The sequence below is a fragment of the Lithobates pipiens genome, unplaced genomic scaffold, assembly GCF_037356315.1.
Source record: "Lithobates pipiens isolate NorthernLeopardFrog02 unplaced genomic scaffold, aLitPip1_a1.2 Scaffold_23, whole genome shotgun sequence".
In the NCBI taxonomy this organism is placed as follows: Eukaryota; Metazoa; Chordata; class Amphibia; order Anura; family Ranidae; genus Lithobates; species Lithobates pipiens.
In genome coordinates this window covers 293,145,018-293,167,468 of record NW_027507785.1, presented here as the reverse complement: position 1 = coordinate 293,167,468, position 22,451 = coordinate 293,145,018, and the positions used below count along the sequence as shown (strand labels likewise).

The 22,451-nt window shown below is 42.3% G+C and overlaps 1 protein-coding gene across 3 annotated transcripts in view; it reads left to right on the top strand.

Moving 5' to 3' along the window:
* PRKACB (protein kinase cAMP-activated catalytic subunit beta) overlaps positions 1-22,451 on the top strand; it is a 158,874-nt gene that overhangs the window by 117,730 nt on the left and 18,693 nt on the right. For all 3 annotated transcript variants that reach the window (XM_077450358.1, XM_077450357.1, XM_077450359.1), the window contains exons 3-7: positions 8,469-8,597; positions 12,800-12,898; positions 15,461-15,543; positions 18,183-18,309; positions 20,999-21,094. In XM_077450358.1, the coding sequence (XP_077306484.1) occupies positions 8,469-8,597; positions 12,800-12,898; positions 15,461-15,543; positions 18,183-18,309; positions 20,999-21,094 (534 nt within the window). The remainder of the gene's footprint in view (positions 1-8,468; positions 8,598-12,799; positions 12,899-15,460; positions 15,544-18,182; positions 18,310-20,998; positions 21,095-22,451) is intronic.

Genomic DNA, 22,451 nt, shown 5'->3' with positions numbered 1-22,451 from the left:
ATATAAGTGCCCAGTAAGTAAGTGGTTTAATTCCTTTTTAAAATTTGCACTTTCGTGCATTACATCCTACCTCTTGGTGGGGCAGTTTATACAGAGATAAAAAGGGAAAGCTCCTGTTGCATTGTGGGATCTGAGCATCATTTTCCTGGTTCAGCTCCAATTAGTTATGAGATGCTGTGGGAGTGGCCATACACAGGAACCAAACTTCTATTCCCTCTTGTGCCAGTGGCAGATAAGAGGCATATGGACAAGATAAAATGTCTGTTCTAGGAAATGTAGTGATGTTTTAGGTAGCTGTTATTGAAGGGAAACATTGATGTATTTTCTTTTAGCCCGTGTTTGGTTTACTTGTTTTTACAAGGTTTACGGTGTTAAGCCACTATCTCATCTTTTATATCATTCCCTCTATCAGAAAAAAAAGAAAAAAGCAGTATCCTAGTGCCTGTGCTTTATAAAAAACAAAACAAAACGATTTCTACCTGTTTTCACAGCATCTCCCAGCAATCACGTGACTCCAGGCTCTCTGCTCTCCCTGATGGTGCCAGTGGGCGGGGCCGAGATTCCCCTGCTGACGTCAGCCGGGGAGAAGAGAGAGCCTAGAGTCATGCGATTGCTGGGAGATGCTGTGACAACAGGTAGAAATCGGCTTTTTATATATATATAATTATACTCACCAGTCACTGCTCTGTTCTGGGTAACATACACGATGCACCCATGTAGCAGTGCTCTGGCCAAATTGTGGCCATTCGTCAGGCCTGAACACTGACCTAATCCACTGGATATTTTCCAAATCTGGCGGTTACCCAAGCTGATCTCCTGCAATGTGTGAGTGACGAGGGATCACAGATGGATGAATGCACTTCTCTAGGGATGAGGGGCTATCTGCAGGCATTGTCACTTTGCTCTCAATAGGCATACACTGATCAGCCTCAACATTATGACCATGGAGAGGTAAAGTGAATAACTTTGATTATCTTGTTACAATGACACCTGGAATTAGGTTGGATATGTAAGGCAGCACTTGAACTTGTTGTCCATGGAGTTTGTGTTTTAAAGCAGAAAAAAAAGGGCAAGGGTAAACATTTTGAGTGATGACAATTGCTGAATTGTAATGGCTAGACTATGAGGTCAGAGCAACGCCAACGCTGCAGATCTTGTGGGATGTCAGGACCAGCCAAAAATGGTCCAAGGAAAGTTGTCCCGTGTAGTCCGATCCAATAGAGTTACTTTAGCTTAAATTGCTATAAAAAAAAAAAGTTAATGCTGGTTCTGATAGGTGTCAGAACGCACAGTGCATCTCAGTTTGTGTATGGGGCTCTGTTGTATCTAGGGTTAGTGTCCACAGCCAAAAGCCCCAACAATTGGCATGTGAGCATCAGAACTGGACCACAGAGGGGTGGTTTGGTCTGATGAATTCAACAATGGTTTGAGGAACACAACCACGAGTTTTCGAGGTGTTGACGCCAGCAAGTTCACTCGGTTTCCTTTATTGGCACATTTTTGGTAGGTCCTGACCACTGTAGACAGGGAGCATCCCACAAGAGCTGGAGTTGCTCTAGCCCTATTGTTTAGCTATAACAATTTGGCAATTGTCATAGTCACTTAAATCCATACATGTGGCCACGTTTTCTATTTTCAACTTTAGGGACATCATGTTCAATTGCTTCCCAATATATTCCACTCACTTTCAGGTGTCATTGTAAAGACTATTATTCACTATATCGATCCATGGTCGTAATGTTATGGCTGATCAGTGTATGCGTTAAAATGGGGAGGTCTACTAGTGGATTCATCCACCTTGCGTTTGGGAGTTGAATGGATCATGACTGATTGTAGAACTCGGACTATATCCTGGGAAACGGGACATCATGTGCCTTAGTACCATGTTCTTTTGACTTTCTGACATGCTGTGCATATGTTATGTGACCTGTTACCTATTGTGACTTGATCAGTCCTCTGATCAGAACGAATGTATGTAAAATCTTTAAAGCGGTTCTAAAGCAGGGTGGATTAGATTTAAATCCCAATTTAAATCACTAGTAAAAAGCTTGATTTAACTCATTTTTAAAGAGCAACTGTCCTCTGTCCCGCAGCAGCTCCTCCTATGACCTGCTGTTGACTCACCAACCGTCCCATTCACTTTAACCACTTGACCACTGGGCATTTAAAACCCTTCCTAACCAGACCAATTTTCAGCTTTCGGTGCTCTCACACTTTGAATGACAATTACTCAGTCATGCAACACTGTACCCATATGAAATGTTTGTCCTTTTTTCACACAAATAGAGCTTTCTTTTGGTGGAATTTAATCACCGCTGGGTTTTTTTTTTGTGCTATTAATCAAATAAGACTGAAAATGTGGGCAGAGTCCAGCCCACAGTGCTGCTCCAATCTCTCTCCCCGCACTGTACTGATAGGTACGGAGAGGGGAGGGGGGAACCAGAGTCATGACATGACGGCGGTTTGTTTACAAGTGATCGCTCCGTCATTTTAGCGATCACGTGGTAAACTGCCGTTACTAGCGCCCGTTTACTGCAATCCATGATGGTCACAGATATTTGGGGGAGCGCGCGCCCGAGCAAGATTCTGGGGGGATGTTCATGGACTCCCTTCCAGAATAAGCTGACTGCACTGTAGCCGTCTTTCGGCTATGGCCCGGTCGGCAAGTGGTTAATGGGACGGCTGGTGAATTGCCAGTGACACAACAAGGTGAAGGACTTGGTGGCAGCAGATGAGGGGATGCCCGCTAACAGGCACTGCCATGATGGTTCTCAAATGACAGGTGCTCTTTAAATGTAAGGACTCATTCTTTCTGGTAGTTAGGATATATATTTGCTAACAAAAAAATTAAGGTTTCCTATTTAGAATAATAAGCTGTCGGGTTAGTAAAACAGCGATATCGGAACCGATTCAATCATACAATTTGTGGTGTACATAGATTTGCAAAACAATGGGATAAATAAATATTCCTGAACTTTTGTTTTATCTCATGGTTACTGTAACATTGTATGAATGCATCAATGCAGTGCATGTTATCTCAGCTTACAGAGCTCGGATTCATTGAATGAGTTTATCCAAAATGTATCTATTGCAGAATGTTCAGCCTCGTGCTGAATAAACAAAATCATTAATGTATCCTAAATAGAAAACTATCTTTAGATAGACTTTTACTCCTAAAACATTTATTAAAATAAATTTGATAAATAACGAAAATCCAAATTAAATTAAAAAAAATGATTTTTTTTTTTTTGATTTTTAATCGCCCTGTTCCATAGTCAGAAGTTGTTTTTTTGTTTTTTTTTTAATCCTAATGGAGCCTATGTGTGCAGCAGCCCCCCAAACCCCCCCCCCCTCCCCCCTCCCCATCATACTTGCCTGAGCCACATGTCGATCCAGTTATGTTGTACGAGAACCTCAGCTGTCCAGACCTTTCCCTCCTGATTGGCTGAGACACAGCATTGGGTGCCATTGGAAGGGGGAGAGAGGGCACGGTAAAGCCATCGGCTCTGTCTGAATAGACCCACAGAGCAGCAGCTCGGCTCAGGCGCCCTCATAGCAAGCTGCTTACTGTGGGGGCACCTGGCAGAAGGGAGTAGCCCTGAGTACCGGTTAGGGACCCAAGAAGAGGATCTGGGCTGCTCTGTGCAAAACCAACTACACAGCAGGTGAGTATAACATGTTTGTTATTTTTAACTGCTTGCCGCCCACCCACCGTCAAATGACGACGGCTGGACGGTGCGGCTCTCGTTCTGGGTGGGCGTCATATGACAGCCTCCCAGAATGACCGCTCTCGCACGCCCCTAATCGCAGCTGCGCCGTGTTGCTAGGAAACGGTGCAACCCCCTGATCTGTGTAAAGAGCCATGGCTGCGGCTTTTTAGCCATGTGATCAGCTGTGGTCATTCACAGCCGGTCACATGTTAACACAGATACCCGTAATTGGCTCTCCTTGAGGAGAGTCGATCAGCAGCTTCAAGATGTCCTTGTGCTTCTTGTATTTAGACAGTATTTACTTATCCTGGAGTTCAGCTTTAGAGTGATTGCAAAGTCTTGTTTTATTAAAAAAAAAAAAAAGGCTCCTATGCAGTGGTTTTGCACAGAGCAGCCCAGGTCCTCCTCTTCTCAGGTCCCTCTTTGCTCTTTCTGGCCCCTCCCTTTAGGGTGAAGTTTTGTTTTAAATCTCAATTATAATTTTCAGAACCCTCCCCCTCTCCGGTGTCACATTTGGCAGCTTTCAGGGGAGAGGGGGGGGGGGTGCAGATACCTGTATAATACAGGTATTTGCACCCACTTCCAGGCATAGAGATTTGCAGAATCTGTGGTTATCTACACCACTTCCTGTGATTGCCCCCCACCCCAAACGGTCAGCTAGGAAACATACAGGTCCCAGAGACAGCAGGGACCATTCATATTGCGCAGCTCGACCAGCGCATGTGCAGTCTGGAACCGGGACTTCCCAATTCCCTTACCGAGGATGGCGGCGGCACCACCCGAGAGCCAATCGACAGATCGGATTCGGGTGCCGACATCGCGGGCGCGCAGGACAGGTAACTGTCCATATTTTTAAAAGTCAGCAGCTGCAGTATTTGTAGCTGCTGACTTTTTTAAAATAAAAAATTTGGGCGGAACTCCGCTTTAAGTCCGCAGCGACATTATTTGTAGTTTCAGACTTTTTAATTTTTTTGCAAACACCCTGAAGATCCTCCTTTTTTAAAGAGGAGGAGCTTCAGGCAGGTTTCCAAAACGTAATTGTCAACAGCGTAAATACTGTAACTGCTGACTTAATAAACACACTCTACCTGTCCAGGCATCCAGCACTGTCCTCGCCGGGGCTAGTTCTTCACTGGTCTTTAGGAACCTGCCACGGGCATGTTAACTGTGGGAAGCTGGGTGTGACTCCTTGTGGCCTGGACTGTGCATGCTCGAGCCATACTGAACCTTGTGAATGGACACGCAGCCTCCTGTGATGTGTCCTAGAAGATTTCTGGGCAGGGGGAGGGGGGGGGGACATCTACTCTAATCACCTAGGTGGTCAGAGGAGGTACCTGCTTCTCCCCCTCCATATAAAATGGCAAATCTGGGGGAGGGGGGGCAGTTGAGAGAAGCTTTTGGGTGAAGTACTGCTTTAAAAGGTGTAAAAGACCTGTATGTGTATAGTGGTGGTTTGTTTGGTTCTGTTTTGTTGGCATTGCTGCAGTCCTTGTGCATTTGTGTACCTAGTTTGCATACGCTGTTCAGTCTTCTGCTGGCACTGTTCCAGATTTGTCACAAACCTGTTAGTCTGGCTTCAGTTGGATCTGAATGCACTTCATTTGTGCCAAGTGACATTTGTGTTTTTAAAGTGCAAGTTTCTTTTCATATTTTGTAAAAAAAAAAAAAAAAAAAATGCATGATTGTATTTTTAATTTATATGTATGTTTACAAAGACCCAGTGAGGATAGCAATATGTGATCTGTGAACACTGACTTTTTTCCTAGGTATCGGCAATGGAGACTTGATCCTCCTCTTTCAAAGTGCAAGGTCCTGTTTGCATATCGACCATAAAAATAAAATTGGATCACTTGACTGTATTCTCATTTTAGATGTACAGTTTACTTACCCTGGCAGAATGTATGATTTCTTGGCCATTTTTCAGAGAATATGAATGACACAAACATTTTTTGCTCATGGTTAGTGTTTGGCTGAAGCCATTTATTATCAATCAACTGTTTTGCTCTTTTTAAGTCATAATCACAACCGAAACTACCCAAATGACCTCGATCAAAAGTTTACCTAACCTGGTGATTTTGGTCTGAAAACATTCTGACACAGAGGGGTTTGAATTTTAAAGGCTATTAAAAGGCTATTAAAGGTAACCGTCCTCCCCTGTGATCTGTTTGCTTGTAATTCGTGTGTGTGTATAAAAGGTCAAAGAGTTTCTGGACTCCTGACAGACTCTTGCATCTTTCATCCAGTGCTGCACTGACGGTTTCTGGATTCTGAGTCATGGGGAAAGAAAAAGAATGGTCAAAGGATCTGCGAGAAAACGTAGTTAAACCGAATAAAACAAGAAAGGTATATCCAAGGAATTGAGAATGCCAAGCAGCAATGTTCAAACTCAAATCAAGAAGTGGAAAATGAAGGGTTCTGTTGAAGCACGGTCAGGTAGACCAACTAAAATTTCAGCCACAACTGCCAGGAAAATTTTTGAATGCAAAGAAAAACCCACAAATAACTTCAGGTGAAATACAGGACTCTCTGAAAACACGTGGTGTGGCTGTTTCAAGATACACAATGAGGCACTTAAAGAAAGATGGGCTGCATGGTCGAGTCACCAGGAAAAAAGCCATTACTATGAAAATGCCACAAAGTATCCCGCTTACAATACGCCAAACAGCACAGAGACAAGCCTCAAACCTTCTGGCACAAAGTCATTTGGAGTGATGCGTAGTCCTGAAATTATTAATCCATAATGAAAATCGTTGCTGACAATTTTCATTATCGATTCATTGGTCTGCTCGCACCTTCCTCCCTGCCTCCTGCTTTCTCAATGCGGCGCTCATGTAACCAATTTGGTATTTCGGGGAGGACTTGGGCCCCATCATTGGTGTTCGGGGGAACTAGTGCCCCATCAATGTTTTTTTGGAGGTGGGAGGATAGTGCCCCATCATAGCTGTTTCTAGGTTGTTCCATCATTGGTATTGGGGGGTGGGGGGGTGTAGCGGAATAGTGCCCCATCAATGGTGTCCCTGGGGGGGGGCAGAATAATGCCCCATCAATGGTGTTCCAGGGGTTGGGGGGGGGGGGGGGAATAGTGCCCTGTCATTGGTTTTCCTGGGGGGGGGGGGAGGTAATAGTGCCCCGTCATTGGTGTACTTTTTCATTATTATGTTAAACGAAGATATGGCATATTGTGGTTGGGTTTTTTTTTTTCCCTGTTTAAACAAAAAAATAAAAAATTTGCCCAACTAATTGATTGTGAAAATAATCATTATTTGCAGCCCTAGTGATGAGACAAAAATGAAGAGTCAGCAAGGCCTATGATGGAAGGTGCACCATTCCTACTGTGAAACACGAAGGTGGCTCGTTGATGTTTTTGGGGATGTGTGAGCTACAAAGGCACATTCAGTTTGGTCAAAATTGATGGCAAGATGAATGCAGTATGTTATCAAAAAAAATACTGGAGTAACATTTGCATTCATCAGTAAGCTCTAACGAGCAGGGCCCTCTGATCCCTCCTATATTGATTTGTATTGTAAGTGTACTGTCTGCCCTCATATTGTAAAGCGCTGCGCAAACTGTTGGCGCTATATAAATCCTGAATAATAATAATCAGCCAGAATGCTTCACATGGGACGTACTTGGACATCCCAACATGACAATGATCCAAAACACAAGGCCAAGTCATTGGCTACAGCAGAATAAAGTGAAGGTTCTGGAGTGGCCATCTCAGTCTCCTGACCTGAATATCATTGAACCCCTCTGGGGAGATCTCAAACATGCAGTTCATGCAAGACAGCCCAAGAATTTACAGGAACTGGAGGCATTTTGCCAAAAGGAATGGGCAGCTTTACCATCTGAGAAGATAGAGTCTCATCCACAAATACCACAAAAGACTTCAAACTGACATTGATGTTAAAGGGGGCAATACATGATGTGAGAACTGGGGTATGTAAACTTTTGATCGGGGTCATTTGGGTAGTTTCTGTTGTGATTATGATTTAAAGAGTAAATACAGTTGATTGATAATAAATGGCTTCAGCCAAACACTAACCATGAGTGAAAGAAAAGTTTGTGTCATCATTCGTATTCTCTGATAAAATGGCCAAGAAATCATAAATTCTGCCAGGGTATGTAAACTTATGAGCACAACTGTATAGCTACAGAGACCCTGGAAGGATAACATTGTGTGCTGTGCCATCGCTGGCTCAATAACTTGTTTCTACTATTGGATATTTTAAGAGGCCGGCTCCATGTCTGTCATCCAAAAGCACCTAATGAGTCAATGGGGGTTGGTTTACTAATGGCAAACACACTGTGCACTTTGCAAGTTGCACTCTACAATGTGCAATTTCTCCAAAGCTTAGTAAATGAGAAGCTCTGTTGACTTCTATCAAGTCATAGGGCTCTGATTTCTAATTTAGTAATATTCTGAGGGATGTCTTTGGTTTAGTTTATATATATTTTTTTCTCTTTCATAAATTTGCTGTGTGGCTGCTATATAAATGTAAGGAAAGCCATTCCTCACTTACACTGCTGAATTTCTGAGGCTGCTGTGAGCTGCACTGTACAGTTGAGAGACCCTAGCAGCAGAATTGATAGCTAGTCGGACATCATACAGCTTTCTATGTTCCAGACGGCATTGCATCAGTTACAGGCACTGCAGTACATGCACAGCATAAAGTTCACATACCCTGACATGTAGAATTTAGTGGCAGGTTTCATGTGGAGTTCTTTTAAAATGGTTTGTCCATTTTTTTTGTTTTTCAGAATACTGCCAGTCTAGATGACTTTGAAAGAATAAAAACGTTGGGAACTGGTTCATTTGGAAGAGTGATGCTGGTAAAGCACAAAGGAGCCGATCAGTATTATGCCATGAAGATCCTGGATAAACAGAAGGTGGGTCTATTAGCTGTACGGGACTTAGACAATGCTTTAGGCAGTGTGATGCTACATTTTCTCGAAGTGACTTGCAAAGAACACGTTTTCCAGCATACTTACCGGCCAGCCCGCAAAACAACCAAATTGGCCCTGTCTAATGCTCTCCATTTAAAACAGAGGGTTTTGTTTGCACACATTTACAAATACATGCGTAAGCCAGAGTGCCCATGCCACAGGACCTCTGTATATAGTATACTGTAGTCATAACTCTCTAAATTTCCTATAAGACCCCTTTCACACCACACCGCCCATAGCGTGGGCGGTAAAACGCCGCTATTTTTAGCGGCTTTTTACCGCCGGATTTGCGGCGCATTTCGGCCGCTAGCAGGGCGCTTTTACCCCCACTAGCAGCTGAGAGAGGGTTAAAAACACTGGCAATACGCTGCAAATAGCGGGGATTTGCTGGCGGTATTACAGCGCTGCCCCATTGATTTCAATGGGGAGCAGAGGTGGAGGAGCGGTAAACACACTGCTCCAAAGAAGTTGCTGGCAGGACTTTTCCTGACGTCCTGCCAGCGCACCGCTGCAGTGCAAAAGGCTTTCACACTACAAACAATGGTGCAGCTTTTTTAGGGAGGATTGCAGGCGCTATTTCTAACGCCATAGCGCCTGCAAAATGCCCTGGTGTGAAAGGGGTCTAAGTGAACTATATTGACCTTTTCTTTGGACATTCATTGAAGAATTACAGTCAAAATGTATTTGTATAGAATGGGGAAGGGTAGGAACATCTCTCAGGGTGTGTTGCAGTCCCTCAGGGTGTGTTGCAGTCCATGGCTGGAGTTTAAAGTTAACCCCTTATTTTTTTTATTTAAATTTTTTCTGGAGTACAGTTATCAATGGGGATCAGCTGCCCTTTATTCACCGATCACTGTTTATAAACGGATAAATAGCCGTCAGGCGACAACCCGCCCAGTGATCATGGTGTAACGAGCTCAAGACACAGACACAGTACCTAGGCAATCAAGGGGGCCTGGGTACCTTGTGATCGATTGGCCATCACAGCAATCACACGGTACTCTTTACAGTGCTGATTGCTTTCCTTCCAACTGGGGAAGCATAGAGATGGAGTACTTTTCCATGGGGACAGAATGAATGAATCACCAGCTACAGATTTCGCAGTGACACACAGATTTCCCCCTCTTAGTGTCCGCTGACATCCGCCACTCCATAGAGCCTGGCGGGTCCGATCAGGTCCATCTGAATAACTGACAGGCGGACCTAATCGGATTGTCTGTGTGAAAGGGTCCTTGCACATATCTCCAATGCTGTCTCTAGTAGAGCTGCACTGTTAATCGCCAAGAATCGTCATCGCAATCTTGACAAGTTTCTCAATTCTTTCTATGCAAAGAATCCTCTCTGCTCTTCTGAAGCCATAACCCTCAAAAGAAAGGAAGAGAAAAACTGGGCAGTCTGCCAGGAATCAAAATATTCTTAATCAGTTGAACTGAAGTATAAACATTGTAACAATTTGTCAATGGAATAGACTTTGCGTATCAGTGAAAAAAAGTTTAATCACTTAAACCCTAAACTTTTTTCTGACATTTGTTGGTTTCCAGTTTAATCCTTTTTCTAGCAAAAAAAAATAAAATACTTGGAACCCCCAAACATTATATATATTTTTTTAGTAAACATCCTAGAGAAGAAAATGGTTGTTGCAATATTTTATGTTGCGCTATATTTGCGCAGTTTTTTTTTTTTTTTGGGGAAAATTACTTTAATGAGCTATGTAAAAAAAAAAACTAACCAGTAAAGTTATCCCCCCCCCCTTTTTTTTTTTTTTAAATATGTATAGTGTGAAAGATTTTACGTTGCGTGAATCGTGAGAGAATCGTGTTCTTTTTATGCTAAGCAAAAAATCGTGATTGTCATTTTGGCCAGAATCGTGCAGCTCTAGTCTCTAGTGACCTGTATATTATCCCTTTCACCTCCCTTATCCTGCACATGTGAACAATAACCCCTTCATCTCAATCCTGCCGCTGTATGTTACCATTACATTAACCCCTTCAGTTCCTCCTTCCTTGGTGTATGACTTGTACATTAAAGGATATGTTCACTTTTTAGGAAAAAATAAATGCATGTTTTTTTGCAGAAAGAATGTTCATGTGTTTTTTTTTTTTTTTTTACCACGGGAGCCTGCAAAGCATTGCACCGTCATTCAGCAGATTGAAGGTGCAATGTCAGGCTGCTGCACACCTTCCCTCCCAGATTTCTACCTGAAAGCCTGTACAGAGTGAATGGATTATAAGCCGCCTGCCACAGTAAAAGGTGGGACTTGTAGTTGATTTATTCACATGGCTTTGCATGGCATTATTATATATTATTCACATTCACATGGCTATGCACATCATTTATTCACATGTTACACCCTAAATAAGGGTGCAACCTGTTCTAAAAGATGAACTTTGCTTTTAATGTATCTAGTGCACCATTCTCACTGCCGGCGACCCGCTCCCACTGTGATTGTACACAGCGGGAGCCAATCAGCAGGTCCAGCGGACACTGTCCACCAGGACCCGCCAATTGTTCACAGGATAAGCAGAACGGTGGTCTGTGAGAGGGAAAGATCTTGTGTTCCTGCCAAGGAATACGGATCTCTTTTCCCCAGTCAAAAGCCCCCCAGTTAGAGAACAGGGGTGAAGCTTCTTGGGCTGAAGTGGTTCATAAATACCACCTTTAAAAGAAAGCGCTATCTGTCTCACAAAATTATATAAAACTTTGTCAAACATTAACCCCCCCACCCCCCACCCTTAACATTTACATTTGGTAGGGTTTTTAAAGTGGTTGTAAACCCTTACAGACCACTTTAACCTACAGATAAGCCTAGATTAAGGCTTACCTGTAGGTGCAAGAAATATCTCTAACCTACACGGTTGAGAAGATATTTTCCTAAACACGGGCACCGATGTCGTACACAACGCCGTAGACAATGGCGCAGACGCATTGAGCGTGCTGTTAGTGAAGGCATCCTGCACAGAGCCCTGACCTATACCCTTCTGAGAACCTTTGGGATGTATTAGAACTCAGACCACGAACCAATTCTTCGCTTCCTACATCAGTACATCCGTACCCTGTGTTTTTGCTTAACACTATAGTTCTTGTCTTTATGGACCTGACTTTGTGCACAGGGGCACACAAATCGCCCAAAAACTCCAAAATGTTGTGAAAATTCTTGCCAGAGGAGTGGAATATTTTGTAGCCTTAATGGATGTCAACTCCATATTAACACCTTTAGGTTTTGGAATGGGATGTCCAACAAGCTCAGAGATAGGAATGGTGGTAAGCTAGCCACAAACATTTTGGTTATATTGTGTATGTGATTTTTACATATAAGAGCCGCAACACAAGCACATTTGCGTAAAAGTAGAACTATAGGCATTCATTTTGGATAGAGCGAGGGAGAGGGTTATGGACCCCTGTTAGATTTGTTTTCACCCTCTGTGTCCCATTGCAGAGATTTCCCTTCACTTCCTGTCCCAAAGCCAAACAGCAAGGGAGAGGAAATCATTGCAAATTAAGGGAATTCCTTGGGGACCCCCTGGAAAACATCGCCATTCTATCCAAAATTGAAAAAAAAAAAAAAAGTTTTGCCTTTTTAGTTATACCTTTAAGCGGTTCTTCACCCTAAAGGGGAAGTTCCGCTAATCTGATCCCTCCCCCCCTCTGGTGCCACAATCGGCACCTTTCAGGGGGGAGGGGGGTGCAGTTACCTGGATAATCCAGGTATCTGCACCCACTTCCAGGCAGACCGCCGCAGAAGCCGCCCCCCCCGTTGTGTTCTGGGAAACACACAGTTCCCAGGACACAGCGGGGGATCTGAAGAGACGCGTAGCGCGACTCGCGCATGCGCAGTAGGGAACCGGGCATTCCCTGACAGAGGATGGCGGCAGCGAGACGAGCGATCGCTCGTCATCTGCCGCCGACATCGCTGGACCCCGGGACAGGTAAGTGTGATTTTATTAAAAGTCAGCAGCTGCAATATTAATAGCTGCTGGCTTTTAATATTTTTTTTTTTTTTTTTTTTTTAAGTGCAGCTCCTCTTTAAACACGTACTAAGACGTATAGGTTTTTTGTTTTTTTTGTTTTTTTTCCCATTTCTGATCCAGTGTTCAAATTCATTGTATGCAATTTTTATGATACACACCTGCCTCTCTTGTTCCCAGGTGGTGAAGCTGAAGCAGATAGAGCACACGCTTAATGAGAAGAGGATATTACAAGCAGTCAACTTCCCTTTTCTGGTCAGGTTGGAGTATTCCTTCAAGGTAAAGCTCTTCATCAGTGACTGTGCCTAATAATAAAATGCCTGCTCAGTTAAAGCAGATCTTCACTGCAACTGAGCACCAAAAACTGTTTTTAATTCATTTTTTAATATTTAAAGCAAACTCCACCATCCATCTATTCTAACCAGCCTTTTAAAGCAGAGGTCAGTTATAGCTGCATCCATAGTTTCACACTACAGGTTTTCTATAAAGGTTATTCTAGCTTGTTTTTTCTCTGGAATAAAAGAACTTCCACTACCACTTTGCCATTTATGTAAACAAAAGTTTATTTTGCCCAATTTTATTTCTAAATACATTTGTATGATTTAAAGAGGAAGTAAATTCTGATGGGTTTTACTTTCTCTTTATTCCCCTGCAAAGTGAAAGCATAATGCATACTAGCCCATTATGTTGCATTTACCTGCAAACAAAGCCTATGATGTCCCCGCTGGTGGCCACGTCCATCTTTACCCCTCCCCCCCCCCCCCCCCCCCCCATGCTGTGACTGTAGGCGCAGGAGTCTGCAGTCACAGCATGGGCCCTATAGAAACTGCACAATCGTGCCTTCTTCAGTACGCATGCACCGATGACATGCCACAAGCGTACATGGCAAATATCTCCTAAACTGTGGTTTAGGAGATATTAACAGTAACTACAGGTAAGCGTTATTATAGGCTTACCTGTAGGTAAAAGTGGTGTGTAAGGGTTTACAACCACTTTAAAAATGTTTTATATCTTCCAAGGTACAAGTGTGTAGGCTTGTATAGAAGGTCAGTTTAAATGTGTGTGTTTATTAACCTCTACCCACCGATGGTATGTATATATGCGGCCTCGCGGCGGGTGGCTTTAATGCTAAGAGGCTGCATAGATGTAAACGCTTTTCTGTGTTGAGAGCATGCACCCTTGCCCTTGGGAGGTTTTCGATAATGTGACTGCTGTGACAACCAATCACAGCGGTCACATGACCCCAGCGGCCTGCCTCAGCCTCCTGGCATTTAGAAGCTGTTAAAGGCCAGGTGGCAGCGGTGGTAAGGGATTTAGAATTCTATGCAACTCATGAAAGCAGTCAGTTACCAATTCTATGCAGCAAACACTGCAGCTGTAATCTTTGCTCATTTTAATCTGGGTAATCTTCTGCTTCAAATAGTTGCGAATGCCGTCTGTGGAAATAAGTCTGTCAGAAAACATGCTTGTAGTGTTGGATTTTCTTATACCCAGCATGGTTCAAGGTTTATTTGTAAAGTAAAACGCTGTCACATCGCATGTGATTCACACAGGAATCACACCGCATTCCTGTGCAGATCACATGTGATTCTGTATAGTGCAATTTGAGACTTATGAATGGCTCAAATTGCTACACCTGAAATAGGTGCGCTATTAGGTCAGCTTTTTTTGTTTGCTATAAAACCGGATCGCATCGGTGTTCATACCTATGTAATCCGGTTCGGGCAAACACACTTTGCGCCGCTTTAGTGTGTCGTTCACTTTTAATTGACACACACAGCAGATCACATGAACAGTGTGACTGCTATGGCGTGTGGGGAAACGCACAGGAATTACTGCGTTTCCTCCATTGCATCAGTGGGAACTGGGGTTTAAAGTGGTTATGAACTCCGTTCATAAAATTTGACCTGAGCACCTATATCTGTAGTGTTTACGTGTCTCTCCAAAGCTCTAAGTGTTTCTCTCTGGTGCTTCATTCCTCTTGTTAGCATGACCAGTTCTGACACATGAGCTAAAAGATTGTGTTGGGGAGTGAGCTTAAAGGGGGATAAGCACTGAGCTTGTCTATTCAGACTACAGCTCTGCATGTTCTTTCCTTTGCCTATGTGGAGGGGGTCCCTTTCTTCCAATCAGCTCTCACACAGTGTAAATGCAATCTCTCATACCTATGTACTACTGAAAGATGAAGAAAGATTTTTAACACAATTTGCACTTTTGAAATGGTGTAGAGTGGGGACGACAGCAGATATACACATAAAACCTATGTAGAAGCATCATTTCATCTCTGTGTATAATCTGAGGCTGTTCACTTCACTGAGTATATGTGAGGGTTTACAATCACTTTAATGTACTCTAAGTGGACTTGGCATCTTGAACAAAGTGACAGGTTTCCTGCATAACAAAAGCAAATCACTGGTGGTTTAGCTTGTTTGCCTTGTGTGGCTGTCATATCTAAGTTGGGTATGTTTAGGGTATTCTCTATGGTCCCTTCTGCATGTCAGAATGCAGAGTTACTGGGAATGATCTGCACAAGGCTTGAAGTGGTTGTAAACCTCAGACATGAAATATTACCAAAGCCCATCACTATAGTGTGTTCTTGTCTCAGTCCAGAGCATTGAGGATAAACTGGTACAAATTACATGGGCGCATTTGTTTCATCTCTGTGTATCCCGAGACCAGTCACTTCACTGGGTATATGGGAGGATTTACAACCACTTTAACTGGTAGATGCAGAGCACAGAGGTGATTAAATTCTCATGCCATGTCTAAAAGGTTGGTAGACTGTGCTTGATAATTGGTTCACCTTCTCAAGACCAACTAATGCTTGTTTATTTTGTCTAGGACAATTCAAATTTATACATGGTTATGGAATATGTGCCGGGGGGTGAAATGTTCTCACATCTAAGAAGAATCGGCAGGTTCAGGTCAGTACTATAACTTTAATAAGTCAACAAAGGTGCTCTTAGCCTGAAAAATCAAACATTAAAAAACTGTTGCAATCAAAAATCCTTGAATAGTGAGGAATAATAAATAATAGAAACGTAAGATGTGCTGTTAATTGAATATCACAAAAACAATAGTAAAAAATAGTAAATGGGTGTAATGATTCACACTATAAAGTGATCAAAACCACTTTGGAGCAGTGAATAAAACGAAATGTTGAATGTATTCCCTGTCTTTCTGTTTGTCATTTTTCCTTCAATAAACATTTATTATACAAAAAAAAAAAACAATGTTGAAAAACCACAATAAACCGCGACAAGTGGGTCCCTTAAAAAAAAAAAAAAAAATGCACACAGCATGTGTGTTTAAATGCTAAAGACAAATGTGTCAATCTCATTAATATACTTTAAAAAAAAATGTAATGTTTCACATTATATGTTTACAAAAATGAATAGAAAAAGATACTAGGTGCAATAAAAAAACTTGGTGAATGCAGCATCCCGTATGTGTTTCCATGTGATTGATGGTGCCGGGAATCCACTAATCCCACATTAAGGTGATATCACCACCGTGCTGCATTTATAAAGTGAGCTGCTTACCAGAAAGAATAACCTCACCAAGAGATCATATGAGCTTTTAGACTCCTTTCACACTGAGCCGCTTTATAGCCACTATAGCGCTAATAAAAGCGCCTCTCACTCCAGTGTGAAAGCCTGAGGGCTTTCACACTGGAGTGGTGCGCTGGCAGGATGCTCAAAGTCCCGCAAGCAGCTTCTTTGATGCTGTTGAGGAGCGGTGTATACACCACTCCTAAAGCGCCTCTACCCATTGAAATCAATGGGCAGCGGCGCTTTGCAGGTGCTTTTAACCTTTTTTATGGCTGCTAGCGGGGGTTAGCTGAAAAGGGCTGCTAAAACTACGGTAAAGCGCTGCTAAAAATAGTGGCGCTTCTCCACTGATGCCCGGCGCAGCTCAGTGTGAAAGTGCACTTATGAATCCTCCCTGTAGGTGAATAGCCATGGCGATATTAAAGCATAGAATCAGGCTTCAGTAACTCATTGTAAAAAGACCAAGAGGTCGCATGAACCTGTGTGGATCCTCCCTGTAGGCTAATGGACAGCCAGATTTAAAGCATGGAATCAGGCTTGGATATCTTCCACATGTCACATCAAGCAATATGTAAAGCAATTAAAGAAGCTCATAGTGCATTACTGTATTAAAAATTAGTTTATTAAAGATAAATGCACTTACATACAATAAAACATTTTGTGTTTCTTGCGCTATTTTCTTTTACTCTGAGTGTTACTCTCTCTGAGGGCTACTAGACATCATTGAGACGCAAAGCAGGGTGAAGAAACGTGTTCAGTATAGGCCCCACCAGCAGCACGCCCTTTCTCTGCTCTTTTTAGCCTTTGCTATGAAGAAAAGTATCATCTACATGGAGAACAGTGGCGGCCTGTTCTAAAGGGTTGCTGCTGGTCCCCCCAATCTCTTTGCGCCCGGCCCCTAATCTCCATGCAGGGAGCCAGACGCATAGCGTTCTCTTTGTTTAAAAAAAAAAGCACACGATTAGAGCCAAAGGGGAACAGTGCAGACCCTGATGTGAAGGGGAACGCTGATGTAGACTGTCTCTAGTCACCGGAGCCCCCCTCCCTCTTGCATCAGGGTCTGCAAGATTTCCCCTTACAGTGCAAGGATAAACTCTGCAGACACTGATGTTAAGGGAAATGTGGTCCCAGATGTAAGGGGGGGCTATGATGTATGGGGGTCTCTGATCACCAGAGCCCCCCTCCCCCTTTACACTAGAGTCCACAGAGTTCCCCCTTGCATTAATACATCGGAATCTGCTGGGTTTCTCCTTGCAGTGCAGGGGGAACTCTGTATGGGGGTGTCTGGTCATCAGTCGTTACAGTGCAAGAAGGAACTCTATGAACCCTGGTGTAAAGGGGAAAGTCTGATGGAAGTCCCCCTTTACGTTAACATTCCTACTTGCATCGGGGGTCTACAGGGTCCCCCTATACATTGGGGGTCTACAGGTCCCCCATTCAGTACTAAGTCACTGATTCAGATCAAGTATACAGATAAGGATACATTTATCTGAGTTTTCTTCTTTCTTTTTTTTTTCTGCTAGCATTTCTGCTTTTCAACTAGCATTTGCCAAATGAGACCACTGATGTCGATCCCTCCATGTTTCTCTCATCTCGGGTAGTTTAAATGCATTGGCTCAGCAAGTTGTATTGCAGTACATAAGTAGAAAGTTGGCAGCTTGACATATTTGCCTTTTGTCAGTGTACACTGAGCTAAGTGGTGCCATGTGTCAGGGACAGTGCTGTACAAGAAGCTTGTGTTCAGGGCTGGTGTGAGCAGACTGGCTGTTTTCCATGCATCTCCTGTGCTTGTCTTTGTCATGTGACCTGTCACATGGCCAGTAAAAACATTACAGCTGGTTTTTCAGGCTTTTTCAATGGAGCTACATATAGATTTTGTAGCAGTTTGTTCACCCTTTGTTTCTAGTGACAGACATTAGAATGTTATGAAGTTTTAACAATGTTCCCCATGAGTGCTATTTACTGCATTTTGTTACCATTTCTATTTGCTGAGAACTTTCATTTCTTTGCAGTGAGCCCCACGCACGGTTCTATGCAGCTCAGATAGTTTTAACATTCGAGTACCTCCATTCATTAGACCTCATCTACAGAGATCTCAAACCAGAAAATCTTTTAATCGACCAACAAGGATATATTCAGGTAAGGGAATGATTGCCTGTGTAGTTAACACCCAGCATTTTATTTCTGGTGGATCATTGCTCCAGCCAGTAAAAAGAAAAAGAAATTGTACTTTTGTGTGACCCTATCCACAATCTTGCAGATAGCAGAACTGCCATGCCGATTTCAGTGTTTTCCCCCTCCTCCCCATTGACAGCTGCCAGTCATCTTCTACAGGCACTGTTTGAAAATTCATTCACAGTTCTCTGTGAATAGGAAACTACAAGTCCTGACACCTTTTGTGGCTGTCTGCTTGTAGTTTCAATGAACTACCATGCCGCTGTTGAGCATTTGTTGTCTTTTCGGGACTCCTGCAGACTTGTCAAGAGTATCAGTCTGCTTTCCGGGCTGCAAGTAAAAACAAAAAAAAACACCTTTACCCGGCAAAAGATGCGCATTTATTTTTTAATGTGGTCATGTCAGGTTTAATTTAAAAAAATAAAGTTCCCTGTAAATATAAGAAACTGGATGCCAGTGTCCAGTTTCGTTTTATGACCTGTACGTCACCTTAGTACTTGAATGTTACGTAGGGGTTCAAGTAAGGAACTATGTTGCTAGAGCCACCACCAGAAGTGTTGAATGGAAAAAAATTGTTTTGTAGAGCAGTGGTCTCCAAACTGCAGCTTTGGGGCCGGCAATGGAGGCAAAATTCATGCCACTGACACAAACAACGGTGTGCTATTCATCGTTTTCCTCCTATTTCCTTGTTTGAAACACTTCATTGCCTTCCATTCAAGTCTATAATAACGCTCCGCTAATGCGCTGGCAATATGAACAGAACTGCTGCGTATTTTTGTCCCCTTGGATTGATACCGCAGTGTGACTAATACATTCTTCTGGACATACTGGAAGCCTCAATCTGGTTCTGCTGCATGTCAACCAGGGTCTAAGATTCTCCTTCAGCGCATCAATAGAAGCGATTTTAATGCAGTTGAATAGTCATAAAACTTCTGGGGGTAGGTGCGTAAATCATGATACAGGGCATAAAAATGCCCTTTAGAATATCTGAGAGACAATTGGATGTACCCAATTGAGCCGGATACCCTTCTCTTCCTCTGCTCAGCCAATTGCTCATACATCATCTGCAGAAGGCTATACATGAGATAAAGCCTAGTAAATCCATCACATTCATCAAGAAGCCACACCTCAAATGTTTTAATTCCTGTAATGTTGCTTCCCTTAAAAAAAAAAAAAAAAAGTGAAAACAAAATTTAAAAAAAATTGTACAGTGGTTTTAATGCGCATCAAACACTTAAAAAACACGCATAGGGCCTTTTGGGAGCGTTTTAAACTTAACGCTTGTAAAATGTCAGTTTAACACTCATACTATACCGCATTAACACCAGTACTAAATCGCATTAATGCTATAGGTGCGTTTAGTGTGTTTGAGTTCAAAATTTTAGTCACGTGTGAACATTCTTCCCACTGACCTCCACCAATATAGGAGACCTTTTCCCAATGACCATCAATGGACCAATCTCAGCAGGGTTCCCTGAGACTTGAAAATTATTGCAAGGTTTCCTTTTGGGGTAAAAATGTTGAGGAAGGCTGGTCTATACCATGTGTAGGTCAAAATATTCACTACTGATATTTTGTAAGCATGCCTAAAATTTAACAAAATGCATAATCAAAAAAACCAAAAAGTTTACCTATCATCCAATATAGTCTTTATGTTAAAGGATAAATTCATCTTTCCTGAAAAAATATATACACATCATTTTGCAAGGAAAGATGTGCATTTATTTTTCATGTAGGAGCCTGGAAAGCATTGGTTTAGTTTTCCGTGGTTTAGGGGTGCAATGTCAGTCTTCTACAGAAAAGCCCTGCAGTTTTTTGCCCATGCATTTTATACAGCCTGCCTGTTTGAAATTTGCAGGGGCTGTGGTGACTGATGGTACTTGTAGTTCATGCACAGGAAACTGTGAATGAATGACGTGGCTGTGCGGGCTGTTTTCAAAAAGTTACTACACTCTCACTAAAGGGGGATGGGTGAAAGTGGTGGCAGGAGCTGCAACATGTTGCATGTTCCACCTCAAATACGGGTGGACATGTAACATGTTCAGAAAAGGCAACTTAGCCTTTTAAGTGCTTGTAAGTGCTAAGTAATGTTTAAGTGTAACACTTCTGAGCTTTTATTAGAAGAGCACAGCGCTCCACTTAACAATACTTTTATCCACCTCTCTTTGCGGAAGGACAATATCCTCTTTGCTCAGGCATTATTCGGGATCATTATATACTGCCTGGATTAAGAATGGTGGCTCGGAGATGGCAATTTTGTAAATCCAGTCCCTGTGCAGTTCACTGTGTTCGCAAATGTCTGACACAGATCAGTCCCTACTGCAGCCTTACACCTTGTGCAGCATTAGGCTGTACAATCTAATTTCTGGAGAAGGGAGGATTAGGAAATGCTTCTTCCTGACTGAAGGCCAAGGATGGCTTTTTAATTAAAGATTAAACTTTTTTTTATATGTTATGTAGCTGTATATTGCCACGTGTCAGGAATGAATTCAAAGATTTGTAAAATCACAGAGAGGTCCACATAATAGTGAAAACCTCAGAGTGGTTTATTTATTAAATAATTTCCAATTTTGTGGTTACCTGAAATTCTCCCACGATTCTCCTTGCAGATTTCCCAGCTACAAGAATAATAATTTTTTTTCCTCTTTTTCAGGTCACAGACTTTGGGTTTGCCAAGAGAGTAAAGGGAAGAACTTGGACGTTATGTGGGACCCCAGAGTACCTGGCACCAGAAATAATTTTGAGCAAGGTTAGTGAGCTCTACCAAGTTGGCTTGCTTTCCTAGTGTGAACAGGTATAAAATATCAATGTGACCTTATCACACTGCTTTACTTCGTTTGATTTCCATAGATGCGTGGTCTCTGATACAGAAGATAAAATGAATATACATTGCACCCTATAGCTAATGCTTTATTCCCAACTTCATTTCAGCATTTAAAGCCTAAATCTGGGCCAAACCATTTTTTTTTTTTTTCATTTTGATAAAGCCTGGAAGACTTTAGAAACAGAGTCCTCATATTGGTGAGATTTATCTTGCTTCCTGTGCCCACTGTTTTGTATTGAGGGGGGGTTTCCCCAGTGGGGTCAAAGAGCCAGTGTTTGTCTCTCTGTTGAGCAGAAGGTAATAGAAGTATCTCCAAAGATCTAGTGACAGTTTACAATGTTGACTTTACCCATACTGATTCAATGAAAATTGTCACTGGTGCAATTTGGCTTAATCTATAGCCCCAATTCTAAGAAAATGTGTATGCTGTGTAAAATCTACATAAAAACATAATGCAATGATTTGCAAATCTCATAAACTCAAATTTCATTCGCAAACAGAAAACACATCCAATGTTTAAACTGAGAAAATGTATCATTTTGGGGGAAAAAATAAGTTAATTTTGAAATGTATGGCAGCCACGTGTCTCAGTTTGGAAAGGGCATAACAAAGCTGGCAAAGTGGTATTAACAAGGAAGAGATGGAAGAATATTTTGCATCTAATTCGGTTACTTTGCAACAGATTAGTAACATGACTGGGTATAAAAAAAGAGCATCTTCGAGAGTCCATGTCTCCAAAAGTAAAGACAGGCCAAGGTCCAAGAATCTTTGAAAAGACAAACCATTTAAGAATGTTCCTCATTGTAAAATTGCAAAGGCTTTCAACATCTACAGTATCTATCATCCCAACTTCTTTGGAATTGGGGTTGTACTTGTGGGGACAGATTGTAATAAAATTCTAAAAAAAGAGGATCTAACCCTTCCCCTCTCCACGCAAAACTAAAACATAAATTTGTTTTGGAGCTGGGCATTCATTGTTCTACATGTTACACATTATCCACATTCTACTTAGCAGCTGAAGTCTCAGTGAAAATTGTAGTTGGTGTTCAGTTTTATGTACCGTAGTTGCATTAGTGTTCAGTAATATGGCACATGCTTAAAACCACTTGAAGACCACAATACTTAAATTGCGGCTTTCAAGTGGTATACCAGGATGATGCATGCCGTTACAGGTATCATCCCGGTATTTTTTGTGTGGGCGCCAAGATTTTTTGTTAAAGCCATCCTAAAGACTAATCGGTGTCTGGATTTCTTTCAAGTTCAGCAGGAGAGGTCACCCTGA